This window comes from Vipera berus (assembly GCF_964194415.1).
Source record: "Vipera berus genome assembly, chromosome: Z".
NCBI classification, from domain to species: domain Eukaryota; kingdom Metazoa; phylum Chordata; class Lepidosauria; order Squamata; family Viperidae; genus Vipera; species Vipera berus.
Genome location: NC_138205.1, coordinates 8,660,977 through 8,687,304, shown reverse-complemented (window position 1 = coordinate 8,687,304; position 26,328 = coordinate 8,660,977). Strand labels below are relative to the sequence as shown.

At 45.1% G+C, this 26,328-nt stretch overlaps 1 protein-coding gene across 1 annotated transcript in view; it reads right to left on the bottom strand.

The window, feature by feature from the left end:
• LOC308678361 (rho guanine nucleotide exchange factor 15-like) overlaps window positions 1–26,328 on the bottom strand; it is a 65,186-nt gene that overhangs the window by 17,025 nt on the left and 21,833 nt on the right. The window contains exons 2-8 of the mRNA XM_081345499.1: window positions 13,701–14,137; window positions 11,368–12,213; window positions 9,924–9,984; window positions 6,709–6,764; window positions 3,967–4,199; window positions 1,153–1,313; window positions 658–810 (exon numbers count right to left, since the gene is read on the bottom strand). Of these exons, the coding sequence (XP_081201625.1) occupies window positions 658–810; window positions 1,153–1,313; window positions 3,967–4,199; window positions 6,709–6,764; window positions 9,924–9,984; window positions 11,368–12,213; window positions 13,701–14,088 (1,898 nt within the window). The 5' untranslated portion in view covers window positions 14,089–14,137. The remainder of the gene's footprint in view (window positions 1–657; window positions 811–1,152; window positions 1,314–3,966; window positions 4,200–6,708; window positions 6,765–9,923; window positions 9,985–11,367; window positions 12,214–13,700; window positions 14,138–26,328) is intronic.

The following is a 26,328-nucleotide window of genomic DNA, read 5'->3' as shown; positions in this document are numbered from 1 at the left end:
GCATAGAATGAAGGCTACTGCTAAGCTTGTAAGCCGCCCTGAGTCTTCGAAGAAGGGCGGGATATAAATGGAATTAAAATAAATAAAATAAACAAGAGCCGTGGTGACGCAGTGGTTAGAATGCAGGACTGCAGGCTAACTAACTCACTGCTCACACCAGGAGTTCGATTCTGACCGGCTCAAGATTGACTCATCCTTCTGAAGTCGATAAAATGAGGGCCCAGATGGTTGGGGGCAATACGCTGATTCTGTAAACCGCTTAGAGAGGTCTGGAAAGCACTATGAAGCAGTAAATAAGTCTAAAAAGTAATATTGCTATTACTAATGCTATTCCCACTTCAAAGGTGGAATCCTACAAGGGATGGCCGTGATCAATCGCCCGCAAGTTCTTCAGGAGTACCTGAATTGTTGCTGTTGGACAGGCTGAACTAATATCTTTTGGCATCTGAGCCAGCCCTTTGTACAGGTCCCAAAATGGTGATCAGACTGCCAAATGAGGGGAAAACTACAACTCCCAGAATTCTCAGCGAGGTCAACATTAGCTGGGAAAAACAGGCAATGGGGTTTCTCCAAATAATTCCTCCACTCATTGGAATCCTTCACTCTCCCCAAGGATGGGCGGGCAGACTGGTTTTCCTTTCCTCCTCACTTACTCACATGAGGCTACTATAGGTCTTCTCCTGGTAGAGCTGGTTACGGACGTAATCAATGTAGACCGAGAAGTTCTGCTGAGCGTGATCCTCCACAATATCACAAACGTCTGAGATCTGCAGGCTTTCAGCCAACCGCCATTCCAGATCCCGTAAGAACCTATCAAGTGGAAGAACTGGCATCAGAGATAACGTGGAGCGTTCACAGAAGCACGAGCAAAAAGAACAAGCCTAGACAGGGATCTATTTCCACCTTTTGAAGTTGGGAGGGGTAGCGATTAAACAGTCGGTCGTACAGTTGGATAATTGACTAGCCTGCTGTTCATCACAGGTGATTTCCCCCCCCCCCCCAAATCAGAAGAACCACTTGGGAGAGAGTGATCCCTTCTGAACGTGGAGATCACGTCCTTCAGGATGGCCAACAGCAAATTAGGAATTCTGTGACTGGCTACCTTCAATCCAGGGCAATGCAGAGTGGAAGAAAGACAGGAAGACAACTGACCTTTCGCTGACTTCTTGGACTTTGCGTATGTTGGAGAAAAGAATGCGGTGCTCGCGCAGAAGGATGGTGCCAGCCAGCTCCCGAGACTCCATGAAGTGCTCGATCAGAAGGGTGAGCGAGCGTAGGTAAGAGGCTTCGGAGGTCACCACCTCAAAGAGACTCTTGACCACAGATGCCAAGAGCCACAAAGAAGGCAGAATGAGTGACGAAGGCAGAAAGAACCCGACAGACATGAATGAAATAAAGCATGGTGAGCATTGTTCCCGCAGCTTCTCCAAATGCTATCTATCAAATCTCATTCTGCTTTTGCACCCTGGAGGCCCGTTTGAATACCGCCAGGAAGTAGCTGAGCTTGTTTTGGACACAGGTTTAGCAGTAATCCAAAAGAGCCCTAAACCCACATTCAAGAGCAGTCTAAACCAGGAATCCCCAAACTCCGGGCTGCAGCCCAATATTGGGCCATTCAGATCCAGGCCATGCTAGTGGCAGGTGAGTACGGACATGCAGCTCCATTTCTGTGCTACACACGTGCTTGCGTGCACAGCTCCATTTGTGCACCTGGCAGGTCCACGTGCCCAGCACTTGCACAAATGGAGCTGTGTGTACGCACGTGTGCACAACTGCTGCTCGCACAGAACCCTCCCCTGCCCCTGCCCCCCCAAGCCGGGAAGATTGTGGACCGCTGGTCTAAACAACACTGACTAGACAACGGAAGAATTGACACACAAATCATCTATTTCTCCTCTCACCAAACGGTCAGCCAACGTTCAGACTGATTCAAGTCCCCAATTTGGGGATCAGCCAATAAATTTGATGGGTAAAGACCAAGATCCCTTTTTTAAAAAAATAGTCCACAGGAATCCTCACTAGATAAGTGGACAGAGCGAGGCTTAAAAGTCCGTCCCTTAAGAAGGGTCACCTACTTGCAAAATAATACAAGCAGGCCTCAACTGCTAACTTTGTAAGCCACCCTGAGTCTTCGGAGAAGGGCGGGATATAAATGGAATTAAAATAAATTAAAAAAACTTACAATCACAACTAGAACTAGAATTGCGGTCATACGTTGTTATGGTCATAAGTTGAGGCGCCCACATGATTTATTTTTTACATTTTTACAGCAGTCGTTAAGCGAATCCTGTGATCATTAAGTGAATTCACTCTCCCGAATGGGTGTTTTTTTGCTGAAAACTGGCAAAAGCCTTAGGACAGTCGGACGTATTTCACAATAGGGGGCATTCAAAACCCTTTCTGAGGCCATTGTGAGTTGAGAACTACCTGTAGCAGATGAGTCAGATTTTACCCATGGGAAAATTGCAACAGATTGTTGGCTGTTTAAAGGAGATAACACAATACCAGCAAGAGTTGGAACAAGATGTATCCTGTATCATGAGGATATAGCAGGGAAGAAGAAAAAAAGTCGCCAGGACATATCTGTGCTTGGGAGTGGCTCTTATTTTGCTTTATTTCATCACTAACACAATTTACAATTACAAGTGTCTCATGTTATGGTGGGGGAGAATCAGAATCTACTAATGTACACACAGAAAGTTTGGACTGCAGCACAAAATTCATCTGCACCATTCAGATACACAGCCTCCCTAGTGCCACGTTAGTTGGAAAAATAGTATTAATCTGCTGAAATAGCTCGAGTCGTAATTCATGTGTGAAACACCCAGTCCCAAATTGTGAATAAATATGACTCTAAACTTAAAATGATCTCATTTTCTGAGGGGAAAAGAACCCTACCAACACAATGTACAACTCCTCAAGTGTATTCACTGAAATGCTGCATGTTTTGATGGTTCTCAAAGCAGAATAACAGAAGGGACCTTGGAGGTCTTCTAGCTCAGGGCTTTTCAACCTTTTCACCCACTGTACCACTTTTAGGATATGGCAACATCCGAGTACCACCAGTCGCCTAGCAAGCTGTCAAAAACTTGATGACCCCCCCCCCAAAAAAAGGAAAAAAGTGATGAAGTACAGGTAGTCCTCGACTTACAACAGTTCGCTTAGTGACTGTTCGAAGTTACAATGGCACTGAAAAAAGTGCCCCCCCCCAAGCCACAGCCGAGCAAGACACCTGCCTGCCCGCCTGGTGGCGCTCTTCCTCCTGTCCGAGGTTTTCATTGTTGTGAGCATTTCTGTTGAGGATAGGCAGTGGGGATGGGGTGGGGGGTGTTTGGTTTTTATTCTCCCCCCCCCCTCTGCTGGGTGGTTGCAGCAGGTTTTGGTCACTTCACATGACCCTGGGACACTGTGACCGTCATAAATATGAATCAGTTGCCAAGCGTCTGAATGTTACTCACAAGACCCTGGAGATGCTGCAACATTCCAGCTGATCGGCGCTTCTTCTGGGCTCAGCAGAAGTGCCAGGATCGGCACCGAGCTCCAGCTGGAGCCTGGCGCTGATCCTGGCGCTTCCGCTGAGCCCTGACAGCCCTGCAGCTCCAGCCGTCTCTCGCTCAGGCTTGTGCGGTGCTGCCACCGGTTCAGCTCATTCCCCTCCCCCACTTCCACTTTTCTAGGATGGTCGCGTACCACCTGCCAGGTGCCAATGTACCACAGGTGGTACCCGTACTCCTGGTTGAAAAGCCCTGTTTTAGTCCAACCCTCTGCTTCACAGGAAACCCTATATCATTTCAGACAAATGGCTGTCCAAACTCCTTATAAACCTCCAGTGTTGGAGCACCCGCAACTTCTGGAAGCAAGTCGTTCCACTGATTAATTGTTCAGGAAATTTCTGAAGCGTTTCAGACACCTCAAATTCTATCTGATGGGAAACGCCTCTCCAATCTAAAGTCCTGTCAGAGTTACCTCTTGCATCTTCCTTTCTTCTGGGCTGATGTTTTCCAAAACGCCACTTTCTCGTACAGCGGGCAACTCCTGCCAAAGGGTGCTATGAGGGACAGAGCCCTGGGGCCCCGTCGACCCTTCCCCAGGAGAAGGGGCTCTGTAGTCCGAGCTGCTGAAACTACTGTTTCGGGGAACCGTTTGCCTCTTGATCTCTTTGGAGATGACAGCTTGGCGATATGTTTGATACAAAGGCTCTGCAAGACATCAGAAGGCAGAGAAAGACACAACACAATGAACTTTGGTTGGGGAATAGCACGCCACACCCACACTCCTCGACTGACCGTCAGAATTGAGCCCCAATTTTTTTTTTGCTAAGCGAGACAGTTGTGTAGTGAGTTTCGCCCCATTCTACGACCTTTCTTGACACAGTTGTTAAGTGAATCACTGCAGTTGGTAAGTTAGCAACACAATGGTGAAGTTAATCTGGCTTCCCCATTGACTTTGCTTGTCAGAAGGTCGCAAAGGGGGAATCACATGACCCCGGGAGACTGCAACTGTGTCATAAATATGTGCCAGTTGTCAAGCATCCAAATTGTGATCACGTGACCATGGGGATGCTGCAAACGGTTGTGCGAAAAACGGTCATAAGTCACTTTTTTCAGTGTTGTCGTAACTTCGAACAGTCACTAAATGAATGGTTGTAAGTCAAAGAAAACCTATACTTCATAAAAAAAACAACCTTCAAGATTGCAATCATCCAGTTCTGGCCTAGGGTTCTCAGGACGTTGCTTGTTAAATGTTGTATCTGAAAAACCATTTTAACTTGTGTGAAGTAAAGGGCATAGTGCAGTGTTTCTCAGCCTCAGTCATTTTAAGATGTGTGGACCTCATCTCCCAGAATTCCTTAGCCAGCATTGCTGACTGTGGAATTCTGGGAGCTGAAGTCCACCCAGCTGAACATAGCTGAAATTGAGAAACTTTGTGGTAGCTGGCTGTGGCATTCTGGGAACTGAAGTCCACACATAGCTGAAACTGAAATTGTATTGATTGATTTCGATTCATTGCTTGATTGTCTGATTGTTTATTTGCCATCGAGTCATTTCTTACTCTTCTGCAAAATATATTCTGGGGGTATAATTTTATTTTCCAATTACCACGCTTGGGATTGGCGGTAGAATTCTGGGAACTGAAGTCCACACATAGTTGAAACAGAATTGTACTGTTTGATATCGATTGTTTGTTTGATAGATTGATTATTTGCCATCAAGTCATTTCTTACTCTTCTGCAGAATATATTCTAGAAGTATAATTTTATCTTCTGATTATCATTTTTGGACTGCAAAGAGTTTAAGAAAACCTGGTTTTCATTGCTGTTATTTTCTGATTTGGGTACTATTTGTATGAATAAAGTGCCTTTTTCCCCTAGTTAATCTAAGGCAGTTATTCTTGTGGACTTCAAGGCCAAGAATTCCCCAACCAGCACAGCTGGAAGTTGAAGTCCATACAACTTAGAATCGCCGAGATTGCAAAACACTGGGAGTATGCCAAGGCAGAATTGAGGCCTTTGAACTATGGTGCTGGAGAAGACTCCTGCGAGTCCCTTGGACTGCAGGGTGATCAAACCGGTTAGTCCTAGAGGAGATCAACCCTGACTGCTCTTTAGAAGGCCAGATCCTGAAGTGGAAATTCAAATACTTTGGCCACCTAATGAGAAGGAAGGACTCACTGGAGAAGAGCCTAATGCTGGGAAAGGGTGAGGGCAAGAGAAGAAGGGGATGACAGAGAATGAGGTGGCTGGATGGAGTCACTGTAGCAGTAGGTGTGAGCCTAAATGGACTCCAGAAGATGGTAGAGGACAGGAAGGCCTTCCATGGGGTCGCGATGGGTCGCGATGGGTCGGATACGACTTCACAACTAACAACAACAAGGCAGACAATCCTTTAATTCCTGGTTGGGGAATTCTGGGAGTTGAAGTCCACATCTTAAAATGGCTGAGGTTGAAAAACACTGGCATAGTGAGTTCTTAGGAATGGTCTTCACATCTAGCCCCGGTAAGTGGACTTTAAAAACCTAAAGAAGGAAACTCAGATGGTAGCACAAGGATTTAGCAATGAGGCAGCACCCTAAGCAAGGCTTTTAATCCATCTCAGCAGTGAACTACGCCTTCAGGCTAGCATTTCTCAACTTCGTCAACTTTTAATATTTGTGGACTTCAACGCTCAGACTTTCCCAGCCAGCATCCACGCATCTTAAAAGTTGAGAAACACGCCTTTAGGAAATGGGAGAGAATTTCACAAGGGATTTCAGAAGAAGGAAAAGAAATTGAGTCAGAGGCTGTTCGGTGTCTGTAACTACGCCAATTTTCCTGGGTCTCTCTCTCTCTCTCTCTCTCTCTCTCTCTCTCTCTCTCTCTCTCTCTCTCTCTCTTTCTCTTTCTCTCTCTTTCTCTCTCTCTCTCTCTCTCTCTCTCTTTCTCTTTCTCTCTCTCTCCCTCTCTCTCTCTCTCTCTTTCTCTCTTTCTCTCTTTCTTTCTCTCTCTTTCTTTCTCTCTCTCTCTCTCTTTCTTTCTTTCTTTCTTTCTCTCTTTCTTTCTCTCTTTCTTTCTCTCTTTCTTTCTCTCTCTCTCTTTCTTTCTCTCTCTTTCTTTCTCTCTCTCTCTCTCTCTCTCTCTCTCTCTCTCTCTCTCTCTCTCTCTCTCTCTCTCTCTCTCTCTCTCTCTCTCTCTCTCTCTCTCTCTTTTTAATAAATGTGCAGTCCACTTACCATCCTGCAGGCAAATCCCCCAGTCCGGACTCTTAGCCGATAGCACCGAAGGGTGTCTGTGATATAGGGATAAAACAGAAAAAGCCAATGATAAGCAGTCCTAAGAGTAGATCAATTCTGCAGTTGTTGATTTGGCTAAGAAGCTTGTAACTCCACATTTCGAGCAAAGCTGGAGGAAAAAAAATAGAAGTAAGAAACTGGACGCCTTTGTACATCACCCAGGAACTAGACACCCATTGCACAAATGTCATTCTTGGTTTGTGGATTTTAAGTTCAATTCACACTTTATATCCCAAGCCATCTTATGTCTTAGCATAGTAGGCAAGCACCTAAATGACATTAGCTAACCCAAGCAAGCTGAGCAGGGTTGAGCCAAGTAGCTACTTGGATGGGATACCACTAAGAAGTCCTAGCTTTGCAGATTAAACTGGGAAGGAGGTATTTGCAAACCATTTCCATACTACCATTCAGAAAAGCACTGTATACAGACAGTCCTCAACTTACAATAATTTGTTTAGTGACCGTTCGAAGGTACAACCGTACAGAAAAAAAGGACTTATGACCGTTTTTCACAGTTACGACTTTTGCAACATCCCCCCCCCCCCGATCATGAGATCAAAATTCAGATGCTTGGCAACTGGCTCATATTTATGATGATTGCAGTGTCCAGGGATCACGGGATCCCCTTTTGTGACCTTCTGACAAGCAGTCAATGGGGAAGCCAGATTCACTCAGCAACCATGTTATTAACTTAAGAACTGCAGTGTTTCACTTAACAACGGTGGCAAGAAAAGTCATAAAATGGGGCAAAACTCACTTAACCAATGTCTCACTTTAACCACAGAAATTTGGGGCTCAATTGTAGTCATATGTCAAGGACTACCTTTACCATTGCCTTCTTCCTGTACACAGGTAGTCCTCTACTTACGACTAACCACTTAGCGACCCTTCAAACTTACAACGGACCTTCCCAGAGTTATTTATGATCCAGTTTCAAAGTTCTGACGGTCACTACTCCCCTTCACCCCACCCCCTCCATGATCACATGACCATATTTGGGCAACTTGACGGTCGGCCCATCTTTATAGCGTGTTTCCCCGAAAAGAAGATCCACACCGGAAAATAAGCCCTAGCAATATTTTTTTCAGGAGGCTTCTAATATAAGCCCCATCCCCAAAATAAACCCCAGTTAAGGTCATCAGCCACTTAACAAGTGTCTCGCTTAGCCACAGAAATTTGGGGCTCAATTGTGGCCGTAGGTTGAGGACTACCTGCATAGATGTGTCCACAAAATCATCAGGAGTCAGACTCAAACCGAGCAAGTAATTAAAGATAGTCCTTGATTTACCACCACGGGATCAGCGTGTTCATTGCTAAGGAAGGCCCTTGTGAAGTGAGTCGCACTGTTTTACAAGCTGTTCAAGAAGTTTACGAAGTTCAAGATTTATTTTTATTTTTTTTCCGTGGTGGTTACGTGAGTCCCTGCAGTTGTTAAGTGAATTATGCAGTGGTTAAAGCTTCCCTTGTTGAATTAGCTTGTTGGAAGCCGGCTGAGACGGTTGCAAATGGCGATCGCATAACCCCAGGACGGCGCAACCATTGTAAATACATGCAACTTGCCAAGCAGCCAAATTTTTGTCACGTGACTGGGGATGCTGTGAGGGTCATAAGTGTGGGACTGGTTGTAAATCACTTTTTTTGGCGTCATTGTAGCTTTGAAAGGTTCCTAAACAAATGATAGGAAATTGAGGCCAACCCATATTTTAAATTGGTGCTGAAATCAAAGCTTTCATCTTCATCTAGCATCAAACAGACAACCTTGAATATAGGATAAACCCTCTTGGTTTTCCCCCAAATTTTTAATTTTGGTGTCACTGGGAAGATTTTTTTTTTTGCTGCTAATGGCTTAGAAAATCCCATCAATTCAGAAATCAGAAATAGAGATGTTCAAAACCACAAGTGCTCTATTCCGTCTCTGGACCTTCCTTTCTCATCAAATTACCTTCTTAATAACTACTTAATTCGTAATGCTTGTTTGACAGCAATGATTAACATATACACTTTCCCTAATGAAAATCCTTTTCAAATAATTAAGAGAAAATATCTGTTCCCCTATTCTTGTGCCAAACAAGCAATAATCAAAATTCATAGTCTTGAAGAACATTCAAAAGCTCTCTTTTTTAAATATCTTTCTCTCAGCTGGTATAAATCTGTTATTTCAGAAGAATACAATGAATAACTGACAGATTATATTCCAGGGCATCATCATCATCATTGTTGTTGTTGTTGCTGTTGTCATCATCATCATCATCATCATGAATGAATGAATGAACCTTTATTGTCAAAGTACAACCATGTATACATTGAGATTGGCTGAGCCTCCCTTCGTGCCCCCACCCCACAACTCACAGTGACAACAAACCCTCCATCTGGTTACACCATGTGAGCTAATTGCACAACACACCGGCCTCGCAAGTCAGTCACACATAAAATTATAAAATTATTTCTCGTTCAAGAGCCTAACAGTCCATGGATAAAAGCTGTTCTTCAGCCTGTTGGTACGGCTGGCTATACTCCTATATCTCCTACCCGATGGTAGGAGAGTAAAGAGATACCGTCCAGGGTGTGAGTCGTCCCTCAGAATTTTCCTCACATCATCATCATTATTAGGTATTTCCTTAGACATTTAGTGATGCACTTTGGGATGAACACCCTTTGAATGGTGTGGATTTCCAGAAAACATTGCAGACTACAGGAACTTTTTGCGCTTCAGGTTGGGAGGTAGACAACACAGACTCATCCCCAACAGCCTCTGCGTCTGTCTTCAACCGTGAAGAGACACAGGGCAGAGAACGTCCTGCAGCCAAGAAGGCTCCACACCCAGTTGCACCACTCAGGTGACCCTGAGGACACAGGTAAATCTCCAAATGGCCTCAACGACTCTCTAAAAGAATGCAAATGACCAGCTGTCTGCAAGGAGTATAAATCCTTCCATTCCCCACCATCCAGCCAGAGCTGAAGAAGCTTCTTGGATGAGAAGCAAAACAAAAAAGTTGTTTTCAAAGAAAAACAAAAAAGTCTAGTTGCCTCTTGAAAAAAAACACCTTTGGGACTGCCTGTCTTAGACTCTTCAAAGTCTAAACTTACATTCTGTTTGCACACCCAGGTAAACCTCTCCCTTCGGAATTTCCAGAAAGCAGGGAAACAACACATACCTGTTGTCTGACTTGTCCGTCTCTGAGTCGCTAAAACTGCTCTCTTCATTTTCACAGCCGCCTATAGAAAGAAAAGTTTGCAGAGTCAGTGAATGGGGTAACAGAAAAGGGCATTTAAGTTTATAACACAGACTAGCACAGATGATGGGCATTAGGGAAGACCTAAGCATTGCTGTAACCCCTCTAGCATTTTTCCTGGTTTGGATTGAGGAGGATGGGAGTTGCAGTGGGACACTTCCGGAATGCGTCAGATTAAGGAAGTCTGAACCAAACACAGGCCGTCTTCGGCTTACGACCGATTGTGTAGCAACCCTGGAATTTGCCACGCACTTCCACAGGGATACTTATGACCCATTTCTGAAATTCCAATGGCTACTTGTCTCCCCAGCGTGTAAACGTAGTTTGGGTGTTCAGCAACTGGCTTGCACTGACAGCCATTTGAAGTGTCTCGTGGTCATATGACCATTTTACAGTGTTTTCGCTGAAAACCATAAGAGACAGGCTCCAATATGATCATACGTCGAGGACCACGTGCAACACGAAATAAATGAGCCAAGCCACATTCTCAGCAGAGGGAACAGAGATTGACCGTCCTCTCCCATCGGATGGGAGATAGTATCTTTCCTGAAGGTCTAAGAAAACAAAACCTTTGCACTGTAACAATATGTCAAACATTTTGAGTCAAAACAGGTTTTATTTCTAGTGCACAGCTTCTAGTGCACAGCAGCTACTGAGAGAGAAGTGAGAGGTTGGGGAAGACCCGAAAGGGTTTTCCCAAGCAGAAAAACTGAGCTGCTACGTGTGAGGGAAAAAAAAGACATTTCAAACTTTGTACTTTTTGAACTGAAAGGTCTCTTGTGTTCCTTGCCCTCCCAAAACAAAAATGCCCCCTCCGGTTTTGGGATCGCGCCCCTCCAAGCAGCTCTTAGCTAAGAAAAACTTGAAAGTGGGTGACAACACAATATCCCTTTCCCCCGTCTTTAGATCACAAAATTATTCACTTTCAACTAAGTTAAGATGTGTGGACTTCAATTTTCAGAATCTCACAACTAGGAACCACAAAGTTTTTCAGTTTCAACCATCACATTAGTATGTATGGACTTCAGCTGTCCGAATTCCAAGCCATCTACCGCAAAGTTTCTCAGTTTCAACTACATTAAGATGTGTGGACTTCAACTCCCAGAATTCCACAATCAGTTAGCACAAAGTTTCTCATTTTCAACTACCTTTAAGATGTATGAACTTCAACTCCCAGAATTCCAAGCCAGCTACCACAAAGTTTCTCAGTTTCAATTATGTTAAGATGTGTGGACTTCAACTCCCAGAATTCCACAGCCAGCAAAACTGGCTGGGCGAATTCTGGGAGTTGAAGTCCACACATATTAAAATAATTTGAGGTTGGGAGATACAGTTTTACCCCAAAGGGGGAGGGTCAAAATAGTACCTTGAAAAGGGCTGTCATCCAGAGGTGATCTTTCCAGAGGTGGCGGTGGCTGAGTTGGTGGAGGAGGGAGACCTTGGGGCAGCAGGGGAGGGGGCTGAGAGGGGGGAGGGGGGGCTGAGCACACCTGGGAGCCAGTCTGAGAAACGGGGAGAGGCAGAGGGGTCTGAGAATTGGGGGGAGGTGGGGGTGGCTGGGTGGGGGGAGGCAACATGACAAAGCCTTCCCCAACAGCAAAAGGGGAGACCCGGGCAGGAAGGTGGTTCATCTCAAGCGGATATTGGAGGGAACTCCGACGAGCTGAAGGTCCCAAGGAGCTGCGAGGCGGTTTCATGGGGGCTTTCGGTGGGATGGCCGGAGGTAGGAGCTCACCATCCAGAGAGAGAGAGCCACCTCCCTTGTTACGACGGGGTGGCTTGGGCATCAACGGCGGGCAGCGTAGGGGAAGGGGCTCGGCTGTGGAACGGTAGCTTGTCAGGACGACACCCCCTTCGGGGTGCCCGTTGGTGGACGGTGGTGAGTCAAGAGGCTTTTTGCTTCGAGACGAACGGCGAGATTTCGGGATCCTGCCCGCTGCAATGGAGGAAGGCTGGGGAGGGGGTGCACCGAGTCCCAGGGATTTTTGGAAGGAGGCCCCCCCTTCGTCGGCAGAGGATGATAGGTCCGAGGCCAGCCCATTTTCCGTATCCCCCTCCTGAAGCCGGGAAGTTGCAGGGACCCAAACCAAGACCATCCCTGGGTTTTGTTGATGGCAAACACAGGGGCAGCCGGACAGACAGGAAGTGGGCAAATCCAGCCCGTTCTGCTCCACCATCGGCAAGACGGATGGCTGGGTGTCCTTGCAAGGATCTGAGGAAGTAGAGGAAAAAAAGATAATTTTGATTTGATTTCCTTCTTTCTTTATATCCCACTTTTACTGCTTTTACAAATAAGGCAGCAAAGCTATCCGACACACCTTCCTCCTCCTATTTTCCCCACAACAACAACCCTGTGAGGTGGGTTGGGCTGAGACAAAGACTGACTAGCCCAAAATTAACCAGCTGGCTTTTGTGCCTAGAGCAGGACTAGAATTCACAAACTCCTGGTGATTGGCCTAAGATCACCCAGCCAGCTTTCATGCCTAAAGGCGGGACGAGAACTCCCAGCCTCCTGGTGATTGGTCCAAAGTCACCCAGCCAGCTTTTTGTGCACAGGGCAGGACTAGAACTCACAGCCTCCTAGTGAATGGCCTAAGGTCACCCAGCTGGCTTTCATGCTTAAGGTGGAACAAGAACTCCCAGCCTCCTGGTGATTGGTCCAAAGTCACCCAGCTGGTTTTTGTGCATAGGGCCAAACTAGAACTCACAGTCGCCTAGTGAATGGCCTAAGGTCACCCAGCCGGCTTTCATGCTTAAGGTGGAACAAGAACTCCCAGCCTCCTGGTGATTGGTTCAAAGTCACCTAGCTGGTTTTTGTGCATAGGGCCAAACTAGAACTCACAGTCGCCTAGTGAATGGCCTAAGGTCGCACAGCCAGCTTTCATGCCTAAGGCGGCACTAGAACTCACAGCCTCCTGGTGATTGGTCCAAAGTCACCCAGCCAGCTTTTTGTGCACAGGGCAGGACTAGAACTCACAATATCCTGCTCATTGGCCTAACATCACCCAGCTGGCTTTCATGGTTAAGGTAGGACTTGAACTCACAATCTCTTGCTTTCTAGCCTGGTGCCTTAACCATTAGACCACACTGTCTACTGAATAAAGAGGAAGAAAACTTCTGATTCATGGCAGGTAAAAACAGGACAGGGAAGCATTTCATGAACCCCGCAGTTTACAGATTCAAGCAACCCCTAAATTTCAATTGTATTTGCGGTGTTATGTTTCTAGCCTTGATGGAACCAGGATGAGACTCAGAAATGTGCTGTGTGTGTTTCTACTTCACTGATGGAAACCCAAAGTGGGCAGAACTGAACAACTCGGTCTCTTGCAAACTGTTGGGGACGGTGAAGATGGATTTTATGCCGAACATACATTTGCACATCTCCGGGCTCGCATTTATTTGCAGCATTTATTTCCAATTTAGCTAGTGATTTTCTCCAATCGTTGACTTACAATTTTTTTAGGATTGAAATCTAATCTGCTCCAAGCTGGACTCCAGATTCAACAATGCTCAGGATCTGCCCAGCAAGCAGGTCTGACACCATCTTTAAAAGGGCTGGGCTCGGAGTGGGGAGAGTTCTGAGTTCTAATCCTGCCTTGAAAGCCAGATGGGTGGCTTTGGGCCAGATCTAGGGGGAATCTAGTTCCAAAAAAAAGCAAAGTCTAGTTTCGGAACCCAAATCAAAGCTGACCCACTTACCCAACCCATCCTGGACCTCTTTTTCTGTAATGGCCTTTTCTTCCTTGTTCACATCCTGCTGGCAGCTGGAAGGCGGCGATCGGACAATTTTTTCGGCTTCTTCCTTCTCCGGAGAACCCGCTCGATCGAAGTGTACCACGATCTTGCGAACGGCACCAGACTTCTGCAGCTTGTGCAAGGGCTGCGGTGGGCCGCCTGGCACTTCGCTGACCTGAGAGCACCCATCCTTCTCCAGCGGCAAAGGAGGGGTAGGGACCCGGAGCAGCTTATTGGAGTCTGGCCTGGGGGGAAGATAGGGGCGCGGCCTGGTGGGTGGGCGAGGCTTGATGATGCGAGTGGGTTTCTGGGAGGGAGGCGTGGCGGGAGGGAGGGGGTCTAAGGAGGACATCTTCACTCCAGAGGGGTCATCTGCAACGACTCCCCTGTGGCTTCATTTCCTGCAGAAGAAGAGAAAACGGAAATGCCATTAATTGAATCTATGCGCTGGGCCGCAAGGGAGGGAGGTGTATTTCATGCCCATTTGAGCCTTGTGCCAAAGGTCCTCCTTCAAGAGGCAACTGGACTTCCTTGTTTTTCCTTGAAGACGTTTCTTCAAAGAAGTCAGCCAGGCGTATGAATCCTTCCATTCTCCACCATCCAGTCAAGAGCTGAAGAAGCTTCTTGGATCGCAAGCGAAACGTCTTCAAGGAAAAACAAGAAAGTCCAGTTGCCTCCTGAAAAAGCTCCTTTGGAACAACCATGAGCTGGATGGCTGAGAACCGCCACAGACCTTTAGCTATGCATTTTGGGATGAACACCTTTCGAATGGCGCGGGAGTGTGAACTGGATTTCCGGAAAACATTGCGGACTACAGGAACCGTTTGCGTTTCAGTTTGAGAGGCAAACAACACAGACTCATCCCCAACAGCCTGTGCCCATCTTCAACAGTGAAGACACACAGGGCAGAAAACGTCCTGCAGCCAAGAAGTCTCCACACACATTTGCACCGCTCAGGTGACCCTGAGGACACAGGTAAACCTCCAAATGGCTTCAACGACTCTCTAAAGGAGGGGTCCCCAACCCGCAGTCCACAGACCAGTACCGGGCCGCGGTACAAACAAGCAAAGCCCCATCCGTGGGATGCAGGCAACACACAAAACCACGCACCCTCCGGTCCACAGAAAAACCTCGCTCCACGGAACCGGTTCCTTGTGCCAAAAATGTTGGGGACCTCTGATCTAAAAGAAGGCAAATGGCCAGCTGTCTGCAAGGAGTATAAATCCTTCCATTCCCCACCATCCAGTCAGAGCCAAACAAGCTTCTTGGATAAGAAGTGAAACATCTTCAAAGAAAAACAGAAAAGTCCAGTTGCCTCCTGAAAAAGCACCTTTGGGAGAACCACGACCTGGGTGACTTGAGAATCTCCATAGATGTTTGAGACTTATAATATTCCTTGTAATATTCATATTACATCTATACGGGGAGTCCTTGGCTTATGACTACAAGTGGAGCCAAAGTTTCCATTGCTCAGCAAGGCATCGGTTCAGTGAGTGGTGCCCCATTTTACGACCATTTTTTGCCATAGTTGTTAAGCAAATCAATGGAGTTGTTAAGGAAATCATGTGATCATTAAGCAGACCTGACTTCCCCCGTTGACTTTGCTTGTCAGAAGCTGGCTGGGAAGGTTAGCCAATGGCGAGCACATGATCACATGGTCACAAATACACGCCAGTGGCCAAGTGCCCAGATTTGATCTCATGGCCCTGAGGATGCTGCAACGGTCATAACTGTGAGGACCGGTGATAAGTCACCTTTTTCAGTGCTGTTGTAACATCAGTTGTTTAATGAATGGTGAATAGTCCAGGACTAGCTGTATCTCCGCTGTTATTTTCCCCAGCACACCAACCCTGTGAGGTAGGAAGGGTGGAGGGGGAGCGAAAGATTGGCTCAAAGTCGGAGTTTGCAAACTTTAGGGAGGATTTGAACCTTTTCGGCCCAACGCTTTTGGTTCCATTTGGTGCTGGACTTACACATCCCACGTTGTGACTTGCAGACAAATTCTCCCGCCCTTTTTCCCTTGGAGAAGCCAAACCCAGAATCCTACATTTTTATTTTGTACAATCGACAAGTCTTTCTGTTGTAACATCAGTTGTTTAATGAATGGTGAATAGTCCAGGACTAGCTGTATCTCCACTGTTATTTTCCCCAGCACACCAACCCTGTGAGGTAGGAAGGGTGGAGGGGGAGGGAAAGATTGGCTCAAAGTCGGAGTTTGCAAACTTTAGGGAGGATTTGAACCTTTTCGGCCCAACGCTTTTGGTTCCATTTGGTGCTGGACTTACACATCCCACGTTGTGACTTGCAGACAAATTCTCCCGCCCTTTTTCCCTTGGAGAAGCCAAACCCAGAATCCTACATTTTTATTTTGTACAATCGACAAGTCTTTCTGTTGTAACATCAGTTGTTTAATGAATGGTGAATAGTCCAGGACTAGCTGTATCTCCGCTGTTATTTTCCCCAGCACACCAACCCTGTGAGGTAGGAAGGGTGGAAGGGGAGGGAAAGATTGGCTCAAAGTCGGAGTTTGCAAACTTTAGGGAGGATTTGAACCTTTTCGGCCCAACGCTTTTGGTTCCATTTGGTGCTGGACTTACACATCCCACCTTGTGACTTGCAGACAAATTCTCCCGCCCTTTTTCCCTTGGAGAAGCCAAACCCAGAATCCTACATTTTTATTTTGTACAATCGACAAGTCTTTCATCGACTTCTTGCAAGCCAAGGCAGGGAAATCTCAGCTGCAGGCTGCAATGCAGCTCAGAGGGATTAGGTCTTCGCTCTGCCAGGCAAAAATTTCTTGCAAAGGCTAGCTGGGATGGGATTTCAAGAAGGCATAAATAAATTCATCTGGAAATCCCTGCCAGGGTTTGCCCGTGCCCGATCCTCCCGCTTCCATCACTTGGAACGGACTTCTGCAATCTCATTCATTTCTTCCCTGCTTGCAGCACATCCTGCCCCCTGGTTAACTGGTTCTCCCGCCTCCTGTCAGATTTTTCTCAGGGTGCGGTTCTCACACACCCATCCAGCTGGGAAAAAACAGGGTTCCGCCTGGTCAGAGCCCGTGCGAGAAACTGGGAAATGAAATGCAAAGCAAATCCAAACAGCAGCGCCTTTTGTGCACTGGAATGAACATCACATGCTGCAGAGGACCTTTCGAAAATAACCTTTAGGTTTTTAGCCCTCAAGGAATCCTATCAGAAAAAAAAAATTAAAAACCTAGAGATGGGCATACCAGACCATCTTATTTGTCTCTTGAGAAACCTATATGCAGGCCAAGGAGCAACAGTGAGAACTGGACACGGAACCACTGATTGGTTCAAAATTGGGAAAGGAGTCCGGCAAGGCTGTATACTGTCGCCTTGCCTATTTAACTTATACGCAGAGCACATCATGAGAAAGGCAGGGCTAGATGAATCAAAAGTTGGAATTAAGATTGCCGGAAGAAACATCAACAACCTAAGATACGCAGATGATACCACTCTAATGGCAGAAAGTGAAGAGGAACTAAAGAGCCTCTTGTTGTGAGTGATGAAGGAGAGTGCAAAAGTTGGGTTGAAACTGAACATTAAGAAAACCAAGATCATGGCATCTGGCCCTCTCAATTCCTGGCAAATAGATGGAGAAGAAATGGAGGTAATGACAGATTTTATTTTCCTGGGCTCCAAGATCACTGCAGATGGGGACTGTAGCCAAGAAATTAAAAGACGCTTGCTCCTGGGGAGGAAAGCCATGGCAAATCTAGACAGCACACTAAAAAGCAGAGACATCACCCTGTCAACAAAAGTGTGTATAGTCAAGGCTATGGTCTTCCCAGTTGCAATGTACGGCAGTGAAAGCTGGACCATAAGAAAGGCTGAGCGCCAAAGAATGGAGGCCTTTGAACTATGGTGCTGGAGAAGACTCCTGCGAATCCCTCGGACTGCAAGGCGATCAAACCGGTCAGTCCTAGAGGAGATCAACCCTGACTGCTCTTTAGAAGGCCAGATCCTGAAGCTAAAACTCAAATACTTTGGCCACCTAATGAGAAGGAAGGACTCACTGGAGAAGAGCCTAATGCTGGGAAAGATTGAGGGCAATAGAAGAAGGGGACGACAGAGAATGAGGTGGATGGATGGAGTCACTGAAGCGGTAGGCGTGAGCTTAAATAGACTCCAGAAGATGGTAGAGGACAGGAAGGCCTGGAGGAACATTGTCCATAGGGTCGCGATGGGTCGGACACGACTTCGCAGCTAACAACAACAACAGAAAGTTTCAAGATTTAGGAACAGGCTGGGCAAACCTGTCTTCCGACGATCGGGAACTAATGGAGAAAAAGCAAGAGTATAATTGCACCCCAGTATTTTTAATAATAACTCTTTAACAATGCTACAGCAATGCAACGGACTCAGAGATTCCCTAAAGAAATACAGTACAGGCAGTCCTCTACTTGTGACCAAAATAGAGTCCAGAACTTCTGTTGCTAAGCAAGGCAGTTGTTAAATGAGCTATGCCCAATCTTATGAAATTTTTGCTGCATTCATTAAGTGAATCACCACAGCCATTAAGTGAATAGCAAAGTTGTTAACTGAAGCTGGCTTCCCCCGTTGATTTTGTCAGAACCTGGCTAGGAAAGTCACAAATGGCAATCACGTGACCTGAGGACATTGCAACCGTCCTAAATTCATGCCAATTGCCAAGCCTCGTAATTTTGTTCATGTGATCGTGGGTACACTGCAATGGTCACAATTGCGAGGACATTGTAAGTCCCTTTTTTTCAGTGCTGAGGTCATTTCAAATGGTCAATAAATGAATGGCTGTAAGTCAAGAAGCTAGAAGAAACTACATGCAGTCCTCGACTTACAACAGTTCGTTTAGCAACTGTTCAAAGTTAGAATGTCACTGAAAAAAGTCACTTATGACCGGTTTTCACACTTATGACCATTGCAGCATTCCCATGGTCATGTGATCAAAATTCAGACACTTGGCAACTGGCGTGTATTTATGACTGTTGCACTGTCCTGGGACCATGTGATCCCCATTTGTAAACCTCTCAGCTGTCTTCTGGCAATCAAAGTCAAGGGGGGGAGGCGGGGGAGCCAGATTTTCTTAACTATAAGGTAAAGGTAAAGGTTCCCCCCGCACACGCGTGTGCTAGTCGTTTCCGACTCTAGGGGGCCGGTGCTCATCTCCGTTTCAAAGCCGAAGAGCCAGCGCTTATCCGAGGACGTCTCCGTGGTCATGTGGCTGGCATGACTAGACGCCAAAGGCGCACGGAACGCTGTTACCTTCCCACCGTAGTGGTCCCTATTTTTCTACTTGCATTTTTACGTGCTTTCAAACTGCTAGGTTGGCAGAAGCTGGGACGAGTAACAGGCGCTCACTCTGCTACGCGGCACTCAGGATTCGACCCGCCAAACTGCCGACCTTCTGATCGACAGGCTCAGCGTCCCAACCGACTGAGCCACCGCGTCCCTAGCTTCTTAACAATATGATTCACTTAACAACTGCAATGATTTACTTAACAACTATGGCAGAAAAGTCATGCCGGCCACATGACCACGGAGACGTCCTCGGACAAGCGCTGGCTCTTCGGCTTTGAAACGGAGATGAGCACCGGCCCCTAGAGTTGGAAACGACTAGCACGCATGTGCGGGGGAACCTTTACCTTTACCTTTTTATGGCAGAAAAGTTCATAAAATGGGGGACCACTCAGTTAATCACTGCCTTGCTTAGCTATGGAGATTTTGGGCTCCATTGCGGTCCTAAGTCGAGGACTATCTGTACACAACCCTGTACAGGTAGTCCTTGACTTACAACACTTCATTTAGTGACTGTTCAAAGTTACAATGGCACTGAAAAAAGTGACTTATGACTGTTTTTCACATTTACAACCGTTGCAACATCCCCTTAGTCATGTGATCAAAATTCGGACACTTGGCAAGTAACACATTTTATAACCATTGTTGTGTCCCGGGGTCTTGTGATCCCCTTTTGTGACCTTCTGACAAAGCAAGAAAGGTTGCAGAATGGAGCAAAATTCAGAGGCACCAGAAATTTTGGGCTGAATTGCAGTTGCTGTATTGCTTTGTTTTTTTAAAAAATAAAATAAATAAATCTCCGATCTACAGCCTTGGTTTCCAGTTACTTACGACATCAGGCATGTGTGCCTTCACAAGCACTAAATCAAATCTCCCTGGGTGGGGCTGGAAAAAAAATGCAGCTTGCTATCCTCTTACACCCCCCCCCCCTGCTTCCACCCTTCTCCTCCCACCCCAACAGATTAATTCCCAACCTATCTATTCTGTCCAAACGTGGGACGGGGATTTCAAACACCAGCAGGCACCTTTCCAGCCCCTGAAATGTAGACACAACCAACGTTCTTCACGCCCGACTCACCGGATGCCTCTTCAAACAGGACTCACACTTGCAAGCAAGATGAGAGGATTGCTGGGGGCGCAGGCAATGTGCCTGCTCGGGGAGGGGGGGTGTTGAGGAGGGTACAAGAATGAACTCAAAACAGCTGCTCCACAGTTGGGGGATGTCAGCTGCCTGGGGGGATATTTTTGGGCCTGCCACGGGGGTGGAGAAACTCAGGATTAGCGTCTGAAGACTGGGTCAAGAAATAGAACAAGGGAGGCAAAGATTAAGCAGGGCGGAGGGAAGGGAAGCTAAATGTTACTGTTCGGCAACTGGCAGCCCTCGAATGAAAATTGGCCCATGTATAAACTGTATAGATAGAACCATTCACTTTGGCTTCATTATTAAATCAGAGGGGCAATACTCTGGAAAGATATGGGAAAACATCTTAAATCAGAGCATCTCCACCACCACCACCCCGCTTTTTTTTTAAGGTGCCAGGCTTTGAACTGTCACACTAGCAATGGACGATCCTGAATAGGATTTGCACCCCACATGGCGTCCGCTGTATAAATGGGGCATAGTATCTTCCCTTCAGTGTGACTGTGGGGTCCCACCTCAAACTGTATGTAGATCAGCAGGCCCCAAACTTTCCACCACAGCTCCATTTTGCAGGAGGAACAACAACAACAACAAAAACCCTGCAAAGAACTAAGAAGAAATTTCCTGAGAGTTACAACAATTAATCAGTGGAACAACTTGCCTACAAAAGTTGTGAATGCCCCAGCATTGGAAGTTTTTAAGAAGAGATTGGACAGCCGTTTGTCTGAAATGGTATAAGGTTTCCTGCCTGAGCAGGGGGTTGGACTAGAAAATTATTCTATTCTATTCTATTCTATTCTATTCTATTCTATTCTATTCTATTCTATTCTATTCTATTCTATTCTATTCTATTCTAGTCCTAGAGGAGATCAACCATGACTGCTCTTTAGAAGGCCAGATCCTGAAGCTAAAACTCAAATACTTTGGCCACCTAATGAGAAGGAAGGACTCGCTGGAGAAGAGCCTAATGCTGGGAAAGATTGAGGGCAATAGAAGAAAGGGACGACAGAGAATGAGGTGGCTTGATGAAGTCACTGAAGCAGTAGGCGTGGGCTTAAATGGACTCCAGAAGATGGTAGAGGACAGGAAGGCCTGGAGGAACGTTGTCCATAGGGTCGCGATAGGTCGGACACGACTTCGCAACTAACAACAACAACAAATTCTATTCTATTCTATTCTATTCTATTCTATTCTATTCTATTCTATTCTATTCTATTCTATTCTATTCTATTCTATTCTATTCTATTCTAATTTACTCTGGATTTTTAGAATTCAAACAGACAAGGCATCGAATGAAGCATTCAGGATGTGGGCGAAGAGGGCTGGCTGTTTTGGGGACACTAAATGTGGGCTGGAAGACCCTGTCCAGGCTGGAACAAGAAAGAGAAGACAGGATGATTCCTCCGCATAATGCAGAGAGTTATCAGCTTTATTTAACTCTCTGGGTCTTCTCCGAGAAGTAACAGGGCTGGAAACAGGAGCATTGGCAAAGTATTGAGGTTGCCATGGTGACCTACATCCACCCAAGTGGTACCTTGAGTTTACCAAATGAGGAATCACTTCCCTATAACAGCTGTTTTTTTTTGGGGGGGGGGGTGTTGTTTAACCAAGCAAAGCTCTTTTCCATGCAACCTGAAATCTCTGCAACGGGGACCGTCTGGATGAATTTCTGCCTGTCATTTCTAATGTGTGTAAAACAAATAGCCGATTATTCTGCAGGCTTCTTTTACATCTAGTTGCTCAGCCTACTACACCAAGGGCTTGGAAGCTGCAGAATTCACAGCCAAAGCTGTGCAGGGTGCCAACGAGAGCGAAAGACCAATCCAGATTCCCAGATTTCTGAGTCTGTGCTATGCTCAGAGGAACTATTGTTGAAGCCAATAGTTAGAGTAGTTCCAAAGGTGTCCAGAAATTCAGTTTTTTAAAGCAGTGATGAATAGCAATAAAGATATTTATTATCTTTATTATAGACCCAGTTTGGTCTAGTAGTGGTTAAGGCTCCAAGCTATCAAAGTTAAGAGACTATGAATTAAAGTCCGGCCTTAGCCATGAAAGACGGCTGGTGATTTGGGGTCTCTCTCTATCTCTCAGTCCAAGTTTGTTGTTATGGGGAAAACAGGAAGAGAAAGGTGTATTAGGCATGCTCACTGCCTTGAGTTATTTGTAAAATAATAAAGATGGGATACAAATAAATGTTTTGTTTGACTGTCAATTCTCTGCCCCTCTTAAGCTTAGATGTTTAACATTCCTGCTTGAAAAAACAGTCCATCCTATTTCTTCCTGGGCTTTAATGTATACATTATAAACTGCTAGGTTTATAATTAAGGCAGTAGAACCAAGAATCCATTAAAAATATAGGTATATTGAATAGGTCAGATTATCCTTCAAAGGTGATGTCATTATCTGAAAGCTGATTCTTGCATTTACCACATACAGGATGGAAATGATTTCTTCATTTTCATTTATCTATTGTACACTGGAATTAGATTCTGTATTTATTTTTATTTTATTCTTTGATATAGCCGTCAGACTAACCAATCAATCAGCTACTACTAATAATAATAATAAATGCTAAGAGCCCCTCCAAATATATGGTTTATGGCATACCGGCTGAGGGAATTCTGGGAGTTGAAAGTTGCTGAGCTTGAAAAACAGTGTCCTACCTAGATTCTGCAACATGGAAGAATCCCATAGTAAGTGGCTGGAAAAACATTTAATTAATTTATTATTTTAAAACTATACCCACACGATCCCGGCAAAGCAGCTAAGGTTCTATTAAATGTAATTTGTACTGACCTTTTCATTAAGCAGGTGGAAAAGCCAAAATAGGTACCAGCAAATTAAAGAATATTAAAAAAAACTTTGTAAGGAATGAAGCAATCAAATTGCAAAGCTAGGTAAGAGAGTCTTATGCAATTTCTATAGAGGAAAGCCATAAAGGTTTATTATGCTCCCCGCCCCCCCGCCTTTAAAGCTCCTTTTCTGGAAGTTTCTTTGACTGATATTTCACTTTTAATAAATGACGTTCATAAAAATAATGGTATAGATTTGTTGCCAAATTCTTTAGCTGAGGCATGCTGATTCATAAGTGTATGACCTGGGCTGGGCATTAATTTATCCTCTTGCTTTTATTTAGTTTGGTGTGTCTAAAAGTCCAGTGTTCATTGTTGCAGTTATTTTTCCTCTTCTTCTTCTTCTTCTTCTTCTTCTTCTTCTTCTTCTTCTTCTTCTTCTTCTTCTTCTTCTTCTTCTTCTTCTTCTTCTTCTTCTTCTTCTTCTTCTTCTTCTTCTTCTTCTTCTTCTTCTTCTTCTTCTTCTTCTTCTTCTTCTTCTTCTTCTTCTTCTTCTTCTTCTTCTTCTTCTTCTTCTCCTTCTCCTTCTTTTCTCTCTCTCTCTCTCTCTCTCTCTCTCTCTCTCTGTGTGTGTGTGTGTGTGTGTGTGTGTGTTTACTTCCTCATAATTGACTGGTTTTCTCTTATTTTCTTCTCTTTTTCAAGCCTAGCTCAATGGCTTGAGTTTCTACTATATTGCATTGCTTACATTACTATTTTCTTTTTAAAGGCGGTCCTCACCTTACGACCACAATCGGGTCCAAAATTTCCACTGCTAAGCAAGGCAGTTGGTTAAGTGAGTTTTGTCCCATTTTACCACCTCTCTTGCCATAGTTGTTAAGTGGATCGCTGCGATTGTTAAGTTGTAAAGTGAATCAGGATCCCCCATTGCTTGTCAGCAGGTCGCAAAAGATCACAGGAGACCAGGACACCGCAACCGTCATAAATATGAGTCAGTTGCCAAGCATTTGAACTTTGATCCTATGACCACAGGGCTGTTGCAATGGTCGTAAGCGAGAAAAATGATCGTGTTATTTTTTTTTTCCAGTGCCGCTGTAACTTCAAACAGTCACTAAACGGACTGTTGTAAATCAAGGATTACGTGTAATCCAAGCAAAGCTGCACAGACAGAAAACAAAGGTAAACAAAGGTAGCCATTACCTGAAGCAAGCCATTGGGGTTCTTTCTTGGGATTTTTGTTTCTTTCTCTCTCAATCAAATACTCCATCAATAAAAATCAGGGCGGTTTTGCTGATTCTGTCTCTCTAACAAACAGGAGTGGGAGACTAATTCCATGCAAGCCACAACCCCTTCAGGAATTCTCAGCCCTCAATCTTTTTTTTTTTTTTTTGATAAAGACGGGAAATGCGTCTTTCCTGAACCAGGAAATAGCAATGTTTAATTTAGAATTCTCTCACAGTCAGAGAAAAGGAAAAATCAAAAAAAATCAAGAGACTGGAAAAAAAAAAACAACCCATCAGGAATCATAAGCCGGTATGTCCAAAGTAATTTTTCCTAGCTCCTGTCTGTGCATGGGTGCCTGCATGCCCACAGGCATGATTCTGGACCAGGAGGAAAAACGGATAAAGACTTTACCCATAACACAATGGAGGGGACAGGAAATAGCAAATATAGTAGTATATTTATATATAAAATATTTATACATAAATATATCTCTCTCTACCCCTCCCCTCCCCCTCAGGACCATATAGGTTGGAAACATGCAGATGAGGCCTTCGTCCTGCAGTGGATAATGGCTAAAATGATGATAGATAGATAGATAGATAGATAGATAGATAGATAGATAGATAGATAGATAGATAGATAGATAGATAGATAGATAGATAGATAGATAGATAATAAAGATATAGGTATAGATACAGTAGATATAGATATAGATAGATGACTAGATATAGACAGACAGATGAGAGAGACAGAGAGGAGAGAATAGATAGATACTTGATTGATAGACAGACAGACTATATAGCAGTATAATATGGGAAATATAGCAATCTTCCAGTATTTGAGGAGCTGCCGCAAAGAGGAAAGGGTCAACCTATTATCCAAAGGACCAGAACGCAAGATAAGAAACAGCAGATGGGAATTAATTAAGGAGAAAGGCAATGTGGAACTAAGCAGAAACATCCTAACAGTGAGAACAATTAACCCGTGGAACAGCTCGACTTCAGAAGTTGTGAGTGCTCCATCACTGGAGGCTTTCAAGAAGAGAGTGGACAGTCACTTGTCTGGAATGGTAATTGTAATGTACTGGGATTTTACTTGAACTGCTTTCACATGTCTTTTGAATGCTGCTTAAGGTTGCTCAATTGAGGTGTCTGTGTAACAGTTGCTGACTAGCTAGACATGCAGTCTCCAAGAAGATCATTGGATGATTTGGGGTAGGAATGGGTTCCTTTAAACCTATTGGCCGCCGCCTAGTGGCCAACCGTGTAAGTAGCGGCGCAGAAGCCTCTGGTTCAGTTCTGTACCTGTTTGCCTCAATAAAAAGATGTTCCTGTTTTCAACCTCTCGTCTCACCTCCTGCTTCCAAAAAACTCACTACACAACAGTAATAGGGTCTCCTGCTTGAGCAAAGGGTCGGATTAGAAGACCTCCAAGGTTCCTTCCAACTCTGTTATTCTGTTTCTGTTTCTTAAATAGGTCTGTTGATCGGCGTTTATAAGGACACATGCCTGTGAGACTTGTTTCTGATAACCCATGTCATTGGAAAATCTGAACAAAGAAGCTGCAATTATTATAATTCCAGAGCACACAGTATGTACCTCTCCTACAAGGGAGGATGACGGGGTGTGGGGAGATTTTAGCTTTGAGCAAAGGGCTAGCTAGAGCAGAGCAGAGAATTGGGCACTGTATGGAAAGTAGAACACAGAATAATAAGGTTGGAAGGGATCCTGGAGGTCGTCCGACCCCCTACTTGAGCAGGAGATCTTATTTATTTATTTATTTATTTATTCAATCATTCAATTTATATACCGCCCTTCTCCCGTAGGACTCAGGGCGGTTCACAAGGTGTTTTTTTAAAAAATACCATTCGGGACAAAGGGCTGTTCAGTCTCTTCTTGAAAACCTTCAGTGATGGAGCCCCCTCAACTTCTGGAGGCAAGTCATTCCACTGATTGATTGTTCTCATTGTCAGGAAATTTCTCCTTAGTTCTAGGCTGGATCTGTGCTTGATAAGTTTCTATCCATTATTTCTTGTCCTACCCTCAGGTGCTTTGGAGAATAGGTTGACCTCCACCCTTCTCTGCAAAAGCCACTCAAATATTGGATGAATACTATCAAATCATCCCTAGTCCTCCTCT